We start from the raw sequence: 14,353 nt of genomic DNA, 5'->3' as shown, positions 1-14,353 counted from the left end.
CCACATCCTGCCAAAACATTTCTTACTACTTCAAAATCTGATGCAGGGCTAAGTTCAACAACCTTGATGGGTGCTCCTTCTTAACTCCAAAAATGCTCTCAATGCCTACATTGAAGGTGATCATTCAGACAGGTAACATCTGGATGGAATGTATGAAGATATGAAGGTGGATCTAAAAACAAATTGTTGCACATATAGAAACATGTTAGATAAGATGCGGTCTACATGATCTATAGTAGAGTTCACACTCCTAGAGACTAAAATACAAGAAGCATCGTAAACCTCTTGGCACAGTGAAATTCAGATGGCATTCAACAATCAGAATTCATTTGTTCACTCAACCCAGTAGGTTGAGCAACTGAGAGGCTTCATACATTTCCCTGGCCCATACAACCAGTGGGTAGGATGGGGAAGATCCGCAGTCCATAAGGGTCAGACTCAAGATCTCCCTTTTCATCGGGCAGGTCTATTTTTGAAGATTTGGGAGGGCTTGGTGATGGATGCTTCTCATGACACGGATCCCAACCTTTTGACTGAATACAAAAAACCTGAGGCTTTGCTGACCTTTCCACATACCTCTCATTAAATTCATTCAATTAGCATAAACTAGACCTCACAAGGAGGTATAGATCTTCGCCACCATTATCATTTATATCAGAAGTATTATGCCCTTACACTAAAATGAACAAAAGCGGCTTTTCAATGTGTAACATGAAGATACAGAGCTACCAAAAATTGTACAGCAGTCAGCTAAGAGCTGATAACTCCAGACACCCAAGGGACCACCACAGGTGCTGTTGGGTGGCTCTCCCTGTACTCTGCAGCATATTTCCCTTTGAAGTTCAATCGAGGTTGATTGGTCTGTTGCACACAAACCCAAAAAAAGTGAAACCAGAAAAGCAGCACATGAAGCATTCCAAGGGCTTCTGATCATCACAAGACGAATATACAATATAGAAAGCACGTAGTACCTGCTTCAACCAGCATTCTTGGTGCTTATGCTCGTAAATGTCAGGAGAGTAGCAACCTCCTTCCTGTGGACAATAAACCCAAATATTGCATTTCAATTGGCCTGGTTTGGCCGCTTTGGCCTGATCCAGACATGCCTGGCAGCAATCTGCTGCGCTCTCCACATGAAATGTGAGCCCCCACCGTACGGCCACCCCATCATAATCTGTATGTGGTTCTGCACGACATTTGGCAGGCACAGCCCTTCCAGGGATAATTCCATCCTCCTCTGCATAGAGTATTACATCATACAAATCAATCCAAAAACCAAAAGATTAATTCCCACCTCCTTAGTTTTGATACATATAAAAAAGAAGTAGCTTTTTACCCATCTCAAGGTGGGACGCAATATCTTCTCCTTCTCCAATCCTAACATCCGGCACTACCAATCCTATGTCTTCCAGCAAGGAGCCCCAACCGGCTACAAGTAAATACTTCAGCCCTTCTGCAAAAGAAAAAACAGCTCCAATACACACGATCCCCAAACTTATCTCATGTTAGCAACTGTATGTATGCCCACCCACACACACGCATACAAAAAAACTACCGACAACAAGACATCAGAACCAAGCATGCATTCATTGATAAAATGTCCAAATACTGACTATTTGCAACATGCACCCATAGTTCCAGTTAATGCAAGCATGAACAAAACCTACTTATTCTTGAGCTGTGCTCCCAATCATCATCATCATCATCATCACACGACGTCATGGCAAGTTCCTGGCCATACCCGCAGCTTGAGCTTCTTTTAACGCTTCGGCCTTCTCTCCTTTAGCTTTGGCCGTCTCTTCCCGCATCTTGATTTTTTCCAGCTTCTTTTTCCGCCATTGTTCGAGCGCTGTTATGATCAATCACAATGGAGGTCCATAATAGTTTGTGTCAAATGTCATTAAAAACATATAATTAAAAACATATAAACATAAACATAATAAGGATAAGATACTGCACATCATGTAATCTCTTGTCTTCCTCTAAGTGTCATGTTTGATGTAACTGTCCATTTAATGGGCGTGTTCTTTGCCATAAACAAACTTTTTCATAGCTTGTTCTTCCCAGATTGTTGTTTGCACACGCTCGGTGCTGCATGTTTTGCTCCAAATGGGCTGGCTATGCTTAACTTCACTAAGAGTCAGTGTTTGTCCCAAGAGCACGACCATCTTCTTGTCTCGAAGAGAGAGAAAGCCTATGCTCTGATACAAGTAATTCAAGCAGGGGACTTGATACTTAACTATTAATGCAAATTACACAGTTATGGATGGCCACAAGTAGCTATGCTAAACTTCACTAATAGTCGGTATTTGTCCCAAGAGCACGACCGTCTTCTTACTCGAAGTGAGAGGAAGCCTATGCTCTGATATAAGTAACTCAAGTGCGGGACTCGATACTTTAACTATTAATGCAGATTACACACTTATGGATGGCCACAACTAGCTATGCTTAACTTCACTAATAGTCGGTGTTTGTCCCCAAGAGCACGACTGTGTTTGTCCCCAAGAGCACGACTGTCTTCTCTCTCGAAGAGAGAGGAAGCCTATGACACAAGTAACTCAAAGCAGGGGACTTGATACTTAAGCTATTAATGCAAATTACATTTTATGGATGGCCACAATACTTTAACTATTAATGCAGATTACACACTTATGGATGGCCACAACTAGCTATGCTTAACTTCACTAATAGTCAGTGTTTGTCCGAAGAGCACAACCGTCTTCTTACTTGAAGAGAGAGGAAGCCTATGCTCTGATAGTAGATACAAGTAACTCAACCACATGACTTAGTTGAGAAATGATAAGCTAGGGAGACTGATAAGCTAGGGACCTACACTCCTAGTCATATGTTGGAGTGCTCTGTCTCAAGTTGTCTTATGGGGTATAGTGTTGGCTTTGACTTAACACTTTACATGCAGGAGGATGCAGTTTACAACTAGGGGTAAGAAGCCATGCTACTCATGCTCTCTATTGCCTTTAAATGAGTAGCCGACCAAAAATTCAATGATGTTGAGACCATTGTTGAAGATGAGATCCCAAAATTAATACCAAGAGAAACAAATGATGCCCGAGTCACGTGGATGGTCTCTATTGGTGATAAAGGAGTTAAAAATGCTGCGCGTAAGTACGTCCACGTGAAAACGCCTCTTAATCAAAGGGTTTTCTTTTTAACCACATGAATACATGGGCGCCGCCTTTATCTCTGCAGGTGAGTGCTGTTGCAGCCGACTGATTCTATTGCTACTTCTTACGGAGCCATGCACGAATTAGTTTCTATTATTTTCTTCTCTCTCCTTACCACCAAATGATATGCTTGAAGATGGCCTCTACATTTTCTCTCTAATGTTTGCACTGGCTACTTTCATGAGCAGTTGCTACTGCGCTCCTGCGTGATGCTCACGGCTGCTTCTCTGAGTTGCAAGGCTGCCTAATGTGCTTCTACTGAATTTGTGCATTGTCTTGTCGTTGCTAATGAAGATGATAGTCGAGCTACTGTGTGCGCAGCATTGGAATGTTCTAGCTTTGATGCTTGCCTCTCTCTCTCTCTCTCAGGATGCGCCTGGTCGTTGCTCAAGAAAAGCTACCAGCGGAGCTCGAAGTATACTTGCTGCAAGCTGTACTATAGTGGCGATGCTTGTTGTGTTTGAACTACCACCTCTCTTCCTTAAGTGCAACCTTCTTGTTTTGTTGCGTTAGGGTCTGCTACCTGCCACAAGTGCAACCTTCGTGCTGCACACACCCAGTCATTACCACGACTGTTTGCAGTTTCTCATCTAATTGCTTGAGTGAGAAAGGTGACAACTATTGCACAAAGAGGTCGTCAATTGTTACTTCTTTGTTCTTCTTCTCATGCTCTTGAATGCCTTGTTGAAGCTGCCTAGTCAATTACAAGGGGCTGAATGTGCAGTGTTGCCAATGCTTGGAGTTATGGAGGCTACTACTGAGAGAATGTGCAGTGTTGCCAATGCTTGGAGTTATGGAGGCTACTACTGAGAGAATGTGGATGTTGGATAAGCCACAGTAAACAGTAGCTGTAAACAATAGATGTTCTCTAATAAAAAAACCTTACTAGCGTGAGAAGAGTTCTAACTCCCTAAATCCTAATGAATAAGCAAGAACTAATTAAGCTGCTACTCACTTGCTATACCAGCCCTAGGGGCTCTGATTCCAGGAGGCTTATAAGCAGGTCAACATGGTCATATTTGATTAAGGAGTATAATTAACACTAGTAGAAATTAAGAAACACAAAATAAGCATAAACGAAAGTCTACTTCTCATTGCAATCCACACAAATGAGTGTTGAATACATCATTTTATAGCTCTTATGGAACTCCCAAATCACAAGCTATGCGCACCCTTGTACCATCCGTGACAATAAATGCTCACATATGCCACCTTGTGCTTTCTATGTGCTACCTTTGACCATTGATTTCTCCTTTTACAAGTAACCATAGAAATCAACCTTAGAGCTAGGACCCTTAGTTTAATTGCATGCTCTCCCCCTTGCTCTATAATTGTTGTCCTCTCACACATTGTTATTTCGACACTTCATACTTAATTATTAATGTAAATTACACAACTTTGGATAGCCACAACTACCTATGCTTAACTTCACTAACAGTTAGTGTTTGTCCCAAAAGCATGACCACCTTACTCGAGCCTATGCTCTGATACAAGTAACTCAAGCAAGCGACTCGATACTTAACTATTATTGCAAATTACACAGCCTATGCTATGATACAAGGGACTTGATACTTAACTACTAATGCAAATTACACAGTGATGGATGGCTTAACTTTACTAATAGTCTGTTTGTCCCAAGAGCACGACCATCTTCTAAGTTCTTACTCGCAGAGAGGATATAAGAAGCTCAAGCAAGGGACTTGATTCTTGACTATTAATGCAAATGATACAGTGATGGATGGCCACAACTAGGTTTCACTAATAGTCAGTGTTTGTCCCAAGAGCACAACCGTCTTCTTGCTCGGGAAGAGAGAGGAAGCCTGTGCTCTGATACAAGTAACTCAAGCAGGGGACTGGGTACTTAACTACCAATGCAAATTACACACTTATGGATGACCACAACGACATAAAACACAAAACTTAAACCACAAGACTGTACAAAAGAGATATACGCAGGTGACACCACACTCGGGCCGGAATAGGTTGACCCCTCCCCTTCGAATATTTTATTACCAAGGAGTATTTCACATGCGAAAGCATGGAGACCTCCTCTTCTCCCTGACTGGGAAAGCCCGCATTATCCACAGTACAATGTTATAAATGCATCCAGGCCTCTTGTCTCTTGCCCAAGAGCATCAAACACTGATGTAGAAATACCAACACTTGTGGGGTACTCATCTTCCCCTTGATCACACGCTTTCATAAAACACATCTGAATCAATAAACCAAGACACTGTAGATACCCGCAAATTCTCACGCTTTTGAGACCTTTACTAGGCCCAAGGATGGTTGCGCAACATTTGTAAAATTTTGCACTCCAAACTTGCGCTTAGGGGGATCCTCAAAGTGCTTTACATTTTGCTAAGACATGAGATCATCCAATAAGTATAAGAGAACTCATTCATCATTGTCAACCAGTGTTTCACAAGAGGAATATGAAGAGCAAGAACACAAGCTTTGATACTAGAGAGGGACTAACTGCATCCTTTTGCCAAAGAGGTAAACGGTGGAGACTTTCAAGGCATCCACTAAAGTGTGAGAGACTAACCTACGGTTTAGGTGTAATCCTCCAAGGATTGCATAGTGCCACAACCTGTGTGGTGGATCTTTGACATGAAGTCGTCTTGATGTATTATTAGGCTTTCATTATATTTAGCATTGACTCTTTTATGAATTGCATCTTTGCATTGTTTAAGTATGATATAATACGTCCACGCTTCACTGTGTATTAAATTTGTTGTTATAAGGTTTCTTTCGGTTGTGCCCTCTAAATATGAGGTTGATATGTAGACCGAACAAGGTCGTTTATTGAATGATCTACATAGAATAACATAGAAAAATGAAATTCGAATGCCAACTTAACTCATGTCTAAAACTTCTTGAGTCAATGCTATAGACAGATCCAAACTTTCATGGATGGATGTGGATACATTCATGAATGCATGCCGGCATGAAAGAGCAATTATTCCACAAGTAAAGCATGTGGTAAAATCAATAAACTTGGTCATGGATTTGGCTATCTCAAAGATCCCCTAGCCATCATTGACCTCATTCTTTTACATACTTAGATGCAGTATATTCGACCGAGCAAGTCCCTTCAGGGCATCTAGATGTGAGGTCGTTGACCATAAACATTGTAGATTTGAAGCATTATGTGATCATGACATTTATGTTGCTGGCGACTACGCAAAACACAAATACAAAAAGAACCCAGTTCACATTTTTACCTTGATGCTGCTGTTGGCTTCCATTGCCGGCTGCTCTGAGTTTATCCAATCTTCTGGTAAGGTCGGACGCCACTCTCTCTCTCAGAGATTCCATCTGCTCCTCGGTGAGATATCCTGCTGCAGATTCCTTTCGGATTTCTTGAATCTGAAAGAAAAGCTAGGCTGCTAATCTCTTGCAAAATGCACATAAATCTCTAGCTAATCTCCTGCAGTGGCCAAGAGGGGGGGAGGGGGAGGAGCGAAACTAAAATAAAGAAGCCTACCCTCTTCACCAAATCGACAGGCTCGGCATTTTTCCAGATCTCCACAGCTTCATGTATGCGTTGCAGCTGCTCTTTTGTGTATCTGACTGTGCAGGAGAGGAGGCCATTTTAGGGCAAAAAGCTCAGAATGTACTAAAAGCGATTAGATCTAGGAGGGGGGGGAGGGAAAACCTTTGAAGGTCGAGTATGAGCTACGCTGAAAGAGTCCAAGGGCAGGCGTTGTGGAAGAGGAGAAGAAACATACGCTTAGCAGTTGCGAGACGTAGAGGGCGGCCACCAGGTTGCAGGTGCACACCAGCGCTGTGGCCGTCTTGTACGAGCAGCGCGCCCGCCCAGACGCCTCAGAAGAAGAAGAAGAAGAAGCAGCAGCAGCAGAGGAGGGCGCCATCTTCACACGAGGGACTCACCTCCCATGCTCATAGCTCTACTCTACCCTTTGGTACAATTTCTAAAACAAACCGTTTAACTACCTACTTGAAAATTTTGTAGGTTTTTTTTCGCAGATTTTTTAGCTAACATTTATTGTAACATACCTTTGATTTTGTCAACTTTGAAAAAAATATATACAATTTAAAATGCAAATATTGTAACTTTTTTGTGAACGTTGGGGGAGCCAAGGATAAACATACTTAACCAGTGTTCAAAAAAAATATTTTCCCAAAAAGTGGAAAACCTTCATTTAAAAATTGTGAAATTATTTATAAAGGAAAATCTTGAATCTTAAGGTTTTTGTTCTATAACTTCTCAAATTTTGGAGGTATTTGTATCTTCAACTTTTAAATTTGAAGGTATTTTTTCGAACATAGATACTTAAAATTTGAGAGAGGGAAAAAGGTGGTTCTTTATTTCCATTTCTAGCACAATGTAGCAATCAAGCCCTTCCTGAGGGTTGGAGGTATTATTTCATATTTTGATGTCCATTGTTGTGGCCAATGTTATAGAGATTGTTTTAGCCTATTCTTACATCAATCCGATTGACGAGGAAATTGTGATTTTGAACAAGCATCTTCAATCTGATTTTAACTATATCTTTAAAATTTTGTGGAGGTATTTTTCCTTCTCCCATCAATTTGAAAGGGCAACAAGTTTCGAGCTAGGCCAAACGTGCCTTTTCTCAAACTAGTTTTCTCCTATAGGAGAATTATGAGATAGAAAACCTACACCAAGATGTAAAAACAAGCCAATATGGCCACAACAAGCAAGAAAGAGATTGAAAGATAAAAGTGTTGAGTGTGAAAAGCTAATTTTGAATTAATTTCAAGAAGACTTCAATAAAAATAGTCATGAGAATCATTTGCCACCTCAAAGGGAATCTTGATATTAAAGCACTCATACAATTTACCATGTGTCTTCATGGGTGACCCAAAGTGTAGCTCCCAAATAGGAAAATGCTAAAAACAAGCCCAAATGAAATACTAATATGATTTTCCATTGGATCTATGTGATATTTCATATGGTAAAGCACCTTGAACTAAGCAAATAATAAGGCAAAGAACCACTACAAAAGGACCATTATTGTGGAAGTTATTATTCTTTTGAGCATGATGCATTTTATAATTAGTGGATGTCTCTCCGATGGAACCAAAGGAGTGTATAAACATAAATAAAATTACACTAAAAACCACCTTATAGTAGTGTAAAAATGAAAGCCACTCCTAACTCAAAGAACAACTTGTTTTGTGCAAGGTGGAGACAATTATGAAGCAAGGTGGAGAGTGTAAAATGAAAGCCACTCCTAACTTAAAGCACTACTTGTTTTATGCAAGATGGAGATAGTTATGAAGCATGATCTTTGGTCTATGTGTGTGGTGTACTTGTGAGAATTTCATTCACATACATTTTAGATGCGTAGATGGAAAAATTTGCAATTTCATAATATTTTGGACAATACAAAGTATTATAAGGTTCTCTAAAAAAGTTGGTCAATTGTGACAATCCAAGTATTATGATTTGAAAAAGGATTTCTAAATCTAATAACTTGCATTGTTACAATTCATTGTTATACATTCTACAAGGCTACAAAATGTGCTCAAACTTCGTTAAATATTGGTACTACTAGAGAGAGAGAGAGAGAGAGAGAGAGAAAGAGAGAGAGAGAGAGAGAGAGAGAGAGAGAGATGCACTAGTCAAAATGATTTCATTTAGTGATTCACTCAAGTACATGAGTTTTATAGGCCTTAAGCAATACCTTTTGACCCACAATAATCACACACACTAATAAGCTAAAGACACATGGCACACTTATCCTATCTACACCTAAAGATGTGTCCTAAATTAAACTATAAAATACAAATCTAACAACTTGAATTGTTATAATTCAATATAACAATTTACATTGTTATACATTCTATAAGGTAGTTGCCTATAAAATGTGCTCAAAACTTCACTAAATATTGATATTGTTACCAGGAGAGTTGCGTGTGTGTGTGTGTGTGTGTGTGTGTGTGTGTGTGTGTGTGAGAGAGAGAGAGAGAGAGAGAGAGAGAGAGGGAGGGAAACGTTGACTGGTGAGAGAGAAGTGTGCACGACTCAAAATGAATTCATTTATTAATTCACGAGAGAGAGAGAGAGAGAGAGAGAGAGAGAGAGAGAGAGAGAGAGAGAGAGAGAGAGAGAGAGAGAGAGAGAGAGGGAAACGCTGACTGGTGAGAGAGAAGTGTGCACGACTCAAAATGATTTCATTTATTAATTCACTCAAGTACATGCTTTTTATAAGCCTTACCCTTTAACCCACAATAATCACACACTAATAGACTCAAAATGATTTCATTTATTAATTCACTCAAGTACATGCTTTTTATAAGCCTTACCCTTTGACCCACAATAATCACACACTAATAAGCTAAAGACACATGGCACACTGATCCTATCTACACCTAAAGGTGTGTTCTAAATTAAACTATAAAATACAAATCTAACAACTTGCATTGTTATAATGCAATATAACAATTTACATTGTTGTACATTCTATAAGGTAGTTGCCTACAAAATGTGCTCAACACTTCACTAAATATTGGTATTGTTACTAGGAGAGTTGGCTGAGAGAGAGAGGGCGAGATGGTGAGTTGAGAGAGAGAGAGAGAGGGAGAGATGGTGAGCTGGTGAGAGAGAGAGAGAGAGGGAGAGATGGTGAGCTGGTGAGAGAGAAGTGTGCACGACTCAAAATGATTTCATTTATTGATTCACTCAAGTACATACTTTTTATAAGCCTTACCTTTTGCCCCACGATAATAATCACACACACTAATAAGATGAAGACACATGGCACACTTATCCTATCTACACATGAAGGTGCCTTCACTTAGGAAATGTACAGTCATGTCTTGAGTCGGCAAAAAGATTTTTCCAATGGGGGAAAACAGGTGTTCACTTGGAAAAGTACGATTGTTCCTTGTGAAGGAACAGACGTACATTTGTAAAGGTATACGGACGTATGCTCATAGACATTGGCAGGTATCTTAAGTGCACTGAAACGGCGTATCTTCTGTAGCAAACCCAGTTGCCCGTTGTGTTGGCACAATAAAGATCACTAGGGTCCTCTCTAGGGCAGTATACCCTTAGGAGTTGGCATAGGCTAGGGAGATGGCGACCTCTCTGTCCCACTCCACTATGCATTCACACAAACTCAAGAATGGAATACAACACAGGAGCCAAGAGTGACATGCAGCACAAGACTGAAGTCAACAAGAGTTGGAACAACACAAACCATGTATTGCATTGGGGTTTCTCCCTCATTACACCAAAGTCTCTCCTTATACAATGGGCATGGCCCCTTGGGCTATTACGAGCCAAGTGTTAAAAGTGGTCACTGACAGATACCATTAGAGTAGGTTAAAGGCGTTGAGCACAAGTGGGTGAACACTACTTCCAAGCGGTCAAGTGGGTAGTCGAAGATTCCCTCCTTGTGTGACTGGACCCTTTGGGTGCCCGCATTTAAGGTTCACAAACTTGGGGTGCCCGAGTGAAGGTGGCTACAGGTCGCTCACCAACTAATCCATTCACCGTCCCGATGAACACCAGAAACAGCGAGGCACATGTTGAGGTGAAGTTGAAGATGGACCGGCCCAAGAGAAGGTGGTGAAGAAGTAGGACCAAGCGGAAGTGTCGAGAAAGAAGGACATTGCATGTCCACAAAAAAGACTGGTGAGAAGAGAGTGGCCACCACAGGCCTCATCCAAAACGAGAAGTAAAACCTGAGCAAATAGAGGGTGAGGGGGGTGTGGTGGGATAACAGCCTAGGGAGCTGACGATGCAAGGGCGGCTAAGGATGGCGTGCGCAAGAGGCCGATGGTGCAGCCGATGGGGATTGTTATTATTATTATGAATATTATTTTTTTTATTTTTTTTAAAGGGTGAGCAAGGGGGTGTGCATGCGCAAGGGGTGCGCGAGAGGGGTGTGGAAAGCGGGTATGCCCCGGGGGGGAGGGGGGCCTGCAAGACGGGTATGGCGGAGGGTTCACAAGGCGAGGTGTGGGGGTGTGCACGATGGAACGTTGGAGGCGGGGGGTCCCCAAGGGTGGCAAGGCAGCTGTGGTTGTTGTGATGGAAAGGCAGCGAAGTTGGGGTCCCCAAGGCGGATGGTGAGGTGGCCGCGGGTGCACAAAAGCAAGGGCGCAAAGGCTGGTGAGGTGGCTGCGGGGGTGCACAAAAAGCGAGGATGGAGTGCGGAGAGAGGGGGGTGCGTAGGGCGAAGAGAGGGCAACCGCAGGGGGTGCAGAGTGAGGGCAGCCGTGGAGGGGTGTGCATAAGGGGGACAAGGGGGTGCGCAGTGCAAAGGAGCCGTGGAGGGGTGTGCGTAAGGGGGACAGGTGGCCAGCCGATGGAGGAGTGAGGGTGGTGAGGTGGGTCCCCAAGGTAGATGGGGTGCAAAATGCTGGTGAGGGGGCCGTGGGGTGCACAAAAGCGGGGGCGCAAGGTGGGCTCGCAGGGTGGCTGGTGGGTATGCAAGTATGGATGTTGTGGGTGCCCAAAAAAATGTTCAAAATGTATGGGGTGGGTGCATGTTGGGTGAGGTGCACCATGGGGGTGTGTGGGTGGACATGGGAATGGGGGTGCCATAGGCAACGGGGCACCATAGTGGAAGAGGTGAATGAGGGGGTGCTCGCGGAGTGCACCACAAATTGAGAGAATATGTGTGAGATGTGAACCCCAAAAAGTGTGGAAGAAAAATAAAAATAATAAATAAGTAAATAAGTAGAAGTGCACCCAAAAAATGGACGTGCACCCAAGGCATAATATCAAACAATGATATGCAGCTCAAAAATGTCAATGCTACACTTGTGCCGACAAATATTGGGCTGACAAAATTTGTGCACAATGTGGACCCTCAAAAGTGTGCACCTCAGAAATACACATAAAAGATGGGCCACCAAATTGTGGATGCCCAAAATTGAGTAAAATGGATGCATAAAATGTGCCCCTAAGAATGTGCATGAAATGTGCCCCTAAGAATGTGCATGAAATGTGGGCACAAAGTGTTGGAGGGAGATGTGGATGCAAATGTGCACCCCAAAAATGGCATATGAAAAAAATTTGTATTCCCAGAAATGCGTTGTAAAATGTACGTGCCTAAAATGTGCAATAAATGGGTGGGAAGTGTGAGAAAGGATGTGAACAAAGTGTGTGGCCTCAGGGGTTGGATGGTATTTTCTTTTCTTTTCTTTTGCTTCTTCTTCTTCTTTTCTTGGGTGTGCCTCCTCGTGTAAGGAGGGAGGGCTAGGGAAGATTGGTGGGTGAGGTAGGGACCCCGGGTTGCCGATACAATTTGAGACGAGAGCCGTTGACCAACGGGAGTGCCTGCCCATCCAAAGTGTGGAACTCCACCGCCCCTTGGGGTAAGATTGTGTGGACTGTGAACGGGCCTTCCCATGCGGGAACAAGCTTTTTGGCTCGCTTGAGGTACCAGGCCTGGTAGACAAGAACCAAGTTGCATTGTAGACAACGCAAGTGATGGTCGTGCCATGCTTTGCAACGGTTTTGTTCAGCGGCCAATGCTTGACTAGAACAGGCACAGGTTTCGTCGAGGATAGAGAGCCGCAAGAGGCTTGCTTCCTGTGAGGTATGAGGGCCGGAGGAGCATGGAGAGCCCACCCTAGGGGAGCCACTGTTGAACTCGAAGGGGGAGACTATCTCAAGACCAAAATGCAAGTTGGGATGGAGTGTGTTGTGTGGTGGCCTTGGAGGCAGTGCAGTAAGCTCAAAGCACGCCAATCAGGGCATCCGGCCATTGATGAGGATGGTGGTGGCAAGCCTTGCGAAGCAGCCTGCACAAGACTTTGTTGGTGCTCTCAGTTTGACCATTAGCATGACGATAATAGGCACATGAGTGAGGAGGGTGGTGATCAGCTCATTGACAAAGTGGGTGCCATGATCACTGGTGATCTCCAGGGGACAACCAAAGCGAGCGAAGATGTGCTCGTACAAAAATTTTGCCACTGTTTGAGACGTGTAGTCTTTGGTGGCTATGGCCTCAGCCCATTTAGTCACATAATCAATGGCCACAAGGATGTACCTGCACTGACTGGGGTGGGCCATGGGTTCAATGGATCCACAAAGTCCAATCCCCATTTTTCAAATAGAGACCATCCCAAGGAGATGTGAAGAGGTCTGTTGGCATGCTTACTCAGCTTGGGGGCACACCTTTGACAAATGTAACAAGACTGGGCATGAACCCGACAATCCTTAAACATGGTGGGCCACCAGAGTCCTCAGTGAAAAAGGCATTCAACAGTGGTGTGACTAGGGTAGTGACCCCCCAGATGGACCGTCATGAGCATCCTCCACAAGCTGAGGGACTTCATGTGGGTTGACACACCGATGGAGGACACCATCCTGACCGGCTTTGTAGAGGGCCAACCAACAGTTGAAATGGACGGCTTTTCAACAAGAGTCGACGCTTTTCTTTTGGAGAGAGACCGGCCAGAAATTCGCTTGTGGACAAAAGAGCAACCACATCCCCATACCAAGCTGGGGCAGCATCTACCTTGAAAAGCACATTATCATGAAGATCATCATTGATACCTGCAGGGGTGGCGGGCTTGCCGGAGTCGATGCGTGAGAGATGATCTGCCATCACATGGTGTTTGCCTGGTCGCAAAAGGATCTCAAAGTCAAACTCTTGGAATAAGAGAAGCCATCTCCACACTCGTCGGCCTACCACCTGGGGACTTGAGAGCATGATGATCGGTGATGACGATGAAGTGCATACCCAGTAAGTAGTGTCAAAACTTTTGACAGGCATACACTATGGCTTAAGCCTCCCTTTTTGTAGTGCTATAATTTCTTTCTACAGAGTTAAGGAGGCGACTAACATAGTAGATGGGCCAGTCAATCCGGTACTTCTCACTGGGTTGGGCTAGCACTACACCCACGGCAGTGATGCTGGCATCTACATGCACATGAAAGATGATAGACCAATTTGGAGGTATGAGGATGGGTGCTTGAGTGAGATAGTGCTTGAGTGAGATAGTGCTTAAGATAGGAGAGGCTGAGAACACTCAGGGGTGGACCAGAGGAATAGGTTGGTGGGACTGACAAAGTGAGTGAGGGGTAGGGCTATGTCGGCATACATGCGGATAAAGCGATGGTGATAGCTGGTGTGAACAAAGACCTGAGTGCCCTTAGGAGTGATGGGAGGGGGTAACCTCAAGATGGCAACTATCTTGTCAAGATCTAGAGCGAG

General features: G+C 43.4%; 1 protein-coding gene across 1 annotated transcript; it reads right to left on the bottom strand.

Moving 5' to 3' along the window:
* Window positions 1-285: 285 nt before the first annotated feature.
* Window positions 286-7,133, bottom strand: LOC147637184 (uncharacterized). The gene is made up of 7 exons (XM_086800799.1): window positions 6,844-7,133; window positions 6,673-6,758; window positions 6,410-6,554; window positions 1,742-1,849; window positions 1,337-1,453; window positions 972-1,237; window positions 286-861 (listed from the first exon to the last, which is right to left on the bottom strand). Exons 1-7 carry the CDS (start codon window positions 7,058-7,060, stop codon window positions 751-753), a joined length of 1,050 nt encoding a protein of 349 aa, XP_086656925.1. The 5' UTR covers window positions 7,061-7,133; the 3' UTR covers window positions 286-750.
* Window positions 7,134-14,353: the final 7,220 nt, after the last annotated feature.

The sequence above is a fragment of the Cibotium barometz genome, chromosome 7, assembly GCF_041138505.1.
Source record: "Cibotium barometz isolate CiBa-2024 chromosome 7, ASM4113850v1, whole genome shotgun sequence".
NCBI classification, from domain to species: Eukaryota; Viridiplantae; Streptophyta; class Polypodiopsida; order Cyatheales; family Cibotiaceae; genus Cibotium; species Cibotium barometz.
This window is presented reverse-complemented; position numbering and strand designations above follow the sequence as displayed.